Here is a 6,523-nt window from a genome sequence, read left to right on the forward strand (position 1 = left end):
CTCTTTTTTAATGGGCTGCTCTGCTTTATTTTAATCTCCACCCAAGTACACTCTGGTACAAAAAACAATGAAGTTATGGCGGATTGTCCGGCTAGGTTTGTTTTTGTGTTGCACGAGTTCAAATCCTAGTCCAACAAAGAAACCAGCCAACCCAACATAAGCATATATCTATGCAACCAGCCGTCCAGGAAAAGATCGTCTGAAAGTTACACCATTGCCGCCAGAGGAGTCTTAAGTTTCTAGGTGTCTGAAAGTTACTCCATTCTCATAAAAATGATAAATGAATAAGAAGTATCAAGGTTTCTTTTACGTGTAGACAATGACAATGTCATGGTAGAAGAATGATCAATTATCAAATATATCACATGTTATGCTACTAGACTGAATCGTAACCACTTATTCAAATTCCACCTAATCAACAGTTTCAATTCACAGTTTTACATCAGAATATGTCCGGATTGTCACAATATAAGTTATATTATGTCAACGTATACGACCAGGAAAAACTGGCATAAATAAAATGAAAAACAAAGTATAACTTATTGTTTATCAAGATAGATTTAATAAGGGTTCCCAATTTATGGAGCACTCCAATTGATTGATCGGTAGTAGAAGACATGCATTCAAGTCAAAATAGCTGCAATAAGGGTTTCAAGTTAATGTAGCCTTCTGATTGATTGATCGATCAGTCGTAGACATGCATTCAAGTCAAATAGATGATACTTCTATACAATATGCTGAATACTAGATTCCATATCGAGTATATACCTAAGATAAATCATGAGCATCCAAAGACTAAGGTATGTTTCTAATAAGACATTCCACATGGGCGCCTGATTAATCAATTCAAGGTTTTGTATCCAAATGATACACGTTGGATTCCTAGCAAACAAAAATGACATCTATTATGCATCTAGTGGTTGGTTGGTGACATCTGCCACTGCCAGCAAAACATATTCCCTTGTCTACATACTTGACGGAGAATCAAAAGAGTTTGGTTTGTAAAGAAGCAATATTATGCTTTCCAATAAGAATGAGACACCTGCCCCAAAACAAATATATTGTAGAAAAATAAATATTCAATCTATAACTTACTTTTATAAGTACCTCGCTCAAGGTTCCACAACTGCCTCTCAGAAGTACAGAACTTCAATATTCCCACTTTCAGTAGCCATGACCACGTTTAAGCTGCTCATGTTTCTTTCTCTTCAAATGTTCTTCACAACAATGTCATCAATCCAAGCAGCAAATTCAAAGCTCTTCAGAGAATACATCGGAGCTGAGAACAACGGCGTCACTTTCGAAGAAGTGCCCGTTGATTCCAAAGTTGAATTTCACTTCATTCTCTCCTTTGCTATTGACTATACACAATCCAATCATCCTACACCCACTAATGGCAACTTTAATGTCTTCTGGGACACACAGAATCTTACCCCTGCTCATGTATCCGCCATTAAGGCTCGTCATCAAAATGCTAAAGTAGCTCTGAGTCTTGGAGGTGATACCGTAAGCAACAAATATGCATACTTCAGTCCTACATCAATCAATTCTTGGGTTAGAAATGCTATCAACTCCATAGTTCAGATAACGGAAAAATATCATTTGGATGGAATTGATATTGACTATGAACACTTCCAGACAGATCCCAATACATTTGCTGAATGCATTGGGCGACTACTCTTCTACCTTAAACAAAACAATATTGTGTCGTTCACATCAATAGCACCATATGAGAATGATGCAGTGCAACCATATTACTTGGCATTGTGGAGGAAGTATGGGCATCTCATTGACTATGTTAATTTTCAGTTCTATGCCTATGATAAAGGCACGACTATAAATCAGTTTTTAAAACATTTTGAGATCCAGAGCTCAAATTACAAAGGTGGAAAGATTCTAGTGAGCTTTGGAACAGATGGAAGTGGGGGGTTGTCCCCTGAACATGGGTTCTTTGAGGCTTGTGCTAGGCTTCAACGTCAGGGCAAACTTCATGGCATTTTTATTTGGTCTGCCGATGACTCCAAGAAGGCTCATTTTCGTTATGAGAAGCAATCACAGACCTTTCTGGCTAGCATAAAATGAACTGTTTTTTTTTTCTCCTCCCTTATTTGTATTTGCTGTTATGTTATTCTTAATTGGAAAGAAGGAAGCAAATAGGATTGTTGTTGATTTGTCTTTAACACAAGTAAACATTCTAAACAAACAAGTGTTATGGAAAAACATTTGGAATCTAACGCCATTAATAAATAAGATAACACTTCTCTGAATGTAATTGCACGATGCAGCGGTGGTGCCTAGGTGTGGTACATATCAAGGGGGTGAGACAAGGTTGCATAAGTGCACCTCCTTTGGCCTTTCAGGGCCTGGTCAATTTCAAAACAGATCAGGGAATTCTACCATCAGCTCACCCTGGTAACATATTAGTGCTGGTAAAAATATCAAACCTTCTCTACTGCTAAACATTTTGGCAAAAACAAAGTAGGAAGGGACTTCAGACCTGGAAAGCAAGAACTAGAATAAAAAGCAAATTAAAGGATTCACATAACAGCTATGTGTAGTTTCCATAAATTGATTAAACCATACTTTATCTGAAACAGAAGAAATTCAGTAAACATAATATATCTAATGAATTGGTATTGAGGAGTGAGGACTCTCTAGTTTTTGCAGTACAGTGTTGAACTGGTATTATGTATGTATGTACCATTGTTTTTGTTTTCAATTACATGAACAAACATCGATAGAATAAAGTAAACTGAAAGAACTAAAAACTAACCGAGGAGAAAGTATGATGATTACATATTAAATTTTCAATAGAAAAACAAACAAAAAAGTACTTCATGCATCCCACAAAGTTGGTGGAGACAGTTTTGTTAGATTAGAGGAAACACGAACATGGAAGAGCTGATAAGGAGACCTCATACCTGATAGTGCTCTCAAACACATGTAACTGGGTGCCATTTTATCTGATGGTCCACCTGGTTGTATATGCCTTTTGGAAACCACGGTGCAATTCATGTGGATCTCTATAGTTTCACTCTATTGTAAACCCACTGATCCAGGTAGTAAAGGAACTGGAAAATACTATGTTCTGGCACATTATTGAATAAGTTGATGGAGCACTTCGTGGAAAAACAAAGACTCCTCCCATTCAACCTTGGATCATTATATCCAAGAGAAAAGGAATATCAAATATGCATCAAAGAACAAAAATGCAGAAATTAGAAAAGCAAAAAAACACATATCTATAGAGAATTTAAAGTTGTCACATCCAATTACCAAAAGCAGCACCCTTATGAGTGTGAGTAAAGCACAGTTTTTTTCATTTTCTATGTTCTTTTTCTTTCATAGGGCAATCTTCCATTAGCCCATCTACGACATTGCAATTGATACAATGGGTGTTCTTCAAAATGCACAAAACACAAACTGAAATAACATTTGTATTCAGAATCAAAACTAGGATGACATTAATCAGAGGCCAAATTTGCATTGCAATCAGCAGTATCACCAAAAACAAACAAGGCATCCCCTTAGTATTACAAAGAAAAGAGTACCAATTACAGAATTACCTGGAAGAAAAAGAAAAAGTTTTCATTACAAGTACTGAAAGTAGCACACTTAATTTGTTGGAAATGTGGATCAACTACAGTTTCCCCCATTAATTAAAAAAATCCTCCTAAGGTGCTTTATATGTCCATTTTACTTACATAGGCCATATACAACATTGCAATTGATACAATCTGTGTTCTTCAAGATGCATGAAACACAAAATTGAAATAATACTTGTATTAACAAATCAACAGTGAGATGACATTAATCAGCGGCAAAATTTTCATTTCAATCCATAATATAACCAGAAACAAACAACAGATCCTCTTAATAATTGGTATTACATAGAAACCCCAAAACCTGAACCTCCATGAACCTGCTCAGCAGGGATCCTCCATGGAATTGAAATTGTGACGAAATTCCAGAAAACTGAAACCCAACAAAAATTACAACCGTTTAAACTTGGTTATCTTCTCAACTTTTCCTCCTCTTCTTTTTCTTATCCAGATTTTCCTCCATAGCATCTAACACCCCACTCTTCCTCTTCTTTCCCTCTTCCTTCTTTACCTCTTCGTTTCTGATCTTAGCCTCACCATCTCCCTTCTCAATTTGCACTGCATTCTCATCCGAATTACCAACATTATCCTCCTTATTTTTCTTCTTCTTCTTGTCATGCATCTCTACTGCCACGGAATTACCAACAGTGTCCCCCTTCTTTTTGTTCTTTTTCTTATTATGCATCTCTGCTGAATCAGCTGCCTCTCTTCTTTCAACGCCCTCCCCTGGCCCCTCTGCAACTTTACCCCCGCCATATCCCTTGTCAAAATGATCCCCATTTCCATCACAATTACTAACATTGTCCCTCTTCTTTTTCTTCTTCTTGTCATGCACCTCTACTGGATCAGAAGCCTCTCTCTTTTCAGCACCCTCACCTCCCCTCTCTGCAATTGCACCTCTATGTTCCCTGAAATTAAGAAACTCACCCTTCTTCTCCTTCTTCTCGTCCTCCTTCCTCCTCACAACAGCATCCACTACCGGACGATTGGGTTCTTCATTCTCAAGCCTCCCATTGCTATTACTCTCCTGTCGCTGCCTTTTGGGCTTGGGCTTTGTTTCTAACTCGAGCCCATGACTCACTTCCTGACTCACCACAACACTCCGAGTCGGATTCTCTCCGACGGTCTCTGCGTCGTCATTTTCAGCCTCCGACCTATGCCGCGATCGCCTGCGTTGGGACCTCGGCGCTTTGAGCTCCTTATGGAGCTGCTTCAGCTCCTTGAACGATGCCAAGGCGCGTTGGAGGTACACGCTGAACTCTTGCGACGCGCCGGTGTCGCTGGAGACGAAGGAGGACAAAGTCGAGGTCGCTTTGGAGAGAGAGATTGGCTTTCTGGAGAGGACGGTCCCTGAGACCGTCATGGTTGATTGAGCGTTTCTAGGGTTTTAGGGAGAATGGGAGGGTTTTTATCTTAGGGTTTTCAATTTAGGGCGGATATTTAAATAATAATAAATAAATAAATAGTGCTGCTAAACGAATCTTAAAATTAACTGAGTACACCCTACTATCAAATTTGCATTGCAATATATAGTTTTGGTGCTCACAAATAACGCAGCGAGTACTAGTTTATGATTGATATTATGAAATTAAAGATTTTGATGAAATCCAAAATTTGAAAAGAAGGCACAAATTCATGTAAAAAGAGAAACCTGATTTATGATTGGTATTAGAGTGTTGTACTAGGGCTATTTTTGGTAGTTAAATAGGGTGTACTTAGTTAATTTTACATTTTGATTAAAATATTAGGGTTAACTTAGATTATAGGATGTACTCAATTAATTTTAGGGTTCTTTTAGTAGCACTCTAAATAAAACGTCATAACATGGATAGTTCGGAGAATGCAGCTAAATAGGTATGCTCCAAGTAACTTTGACTGTTGGATGTTACTACAACCCCTTTTGGAATTGTTTTTTTGGGCAAAAATCTGCTTCACTTTAAAGTTAAGCAGTTTAAGGTGTTTGGTAAAAATAAAATATCCTGATTATTTTAAAAGTTGTGGCCTTTTGACAGCAGCTTTTAAAAGCAGACTCTGGATTGCTTTTCAATGCTGCTTTTAAAAGAAGCTTAGATGAGCCTTCAATGAATATTTTTAATTCCTAAAATACCATTATTAATTTTTAGAAATGAGATCACCTCCACATCCAACTCCACCACCTCTACCGCCATCGCCACATCCTCCTCCGCCAACCCACCTCCACCACCACCTCCTCCTCTTCAACCTCCACCACCTCCACCTCCACTTCCACAACCACCATCCTCACAACAGTTTTATATTAAAATTTACCAAACGTTTTTGACAATATTTTTTTGTATTAACAGCACTTTAAAAATATTGTTTACCAAACATGGAGCTGCTTTACTTTACAGCTAATTAATTTCAAAGCACAGTAAAAGCAACTGTTTTTTAAAATGACAGCAATCCCAAACTAGCCCTACTTCTTTATGGCTTGATTTTCTTTTTGTGAAATTCAGTTTGGTTGAAAGTCACCATTTGTGCTTTTTGTAGTTTCAATTTGATAAATTTTGTTCATGTAGTTAGAATAGTTTGAATTCCAAACAATTCAAGAACAAACCCTAATTTTCGCCAAATCACTCTACTTTCTATACACATGGAGGAGCATTTCGGTCCACTCTTACAACCCATCCCCAATCACCCCACAACCACCTTCTCCCATCTTTCATCCCCCTCTTGATCCAACCTCCTCCAAACCCAACCCACTCTCCACCCTATACCAAGACCCAATCACCCCTACAACCACTTTCTCCCCTCCCAACCCAACATTCTGCTCGTATTCCTTCACATCCACTTTTTCCCTCTCTCTTTATTATAAAACTCCAACCCTAATTTCATGCATTGCCCAAAACCTCTCCTTATGAACTCAAATTTCTGAAAACAAAACTAAAAGGTTACACAATTTT

General features: G+C 37.9%; 2 protein-coding genes across 2 annotated transcripts; one reads left to right on the plus strand and one right to left on the minus strand.

Annotated features, from left to right (window-relative positions):
* On the plus strand, positions 560 to 2,167 carry LOC18774435 (chitinase 2). Its single transcript, XM_007208088.2, has one exon. It carries the CDS (start codon positions 1,018 to 1,020, stop codon positions 2,080 to 2,082), a length of 1,065 nt encoding a protein of 354 aa, XP_007208150.2. The 5' UTR covers positions 560 to 1,017; the 3' UTR covers positions 2,083 to 2,167.
* LOC18775032 (histone-lysine N-methyltransferase, H3 lysine-79 specific) lies at positions 3,502 to 5,038 on the minus strand. The gene has a single exon (XM_007207001.2). The coding sequence runs from the start codon at positions 4,963 to 4,965 to the stop codon at positions 4,021 to 4,023; it is 945 nt and encodes a 314-aa protein (XP_007207063.1). The 5' UTR covers positions 4,966 to 5,038; the 3' UTR covers positions 3,502 to 4,020.

This window comes from Prunus persica, chromosome G6 (assembly GCF_000346465.2).
Source record: "Prunus persica cultivar Lovell chromosome G6, Prunus_persica_NCBIv2, whole genome shotgun sequence".
NCBI lineage: Eukaryota > Viridiplantae > Streptophyta > Magnoliopsida > Rosales > Rosaceae > Prunus > Prunus persica.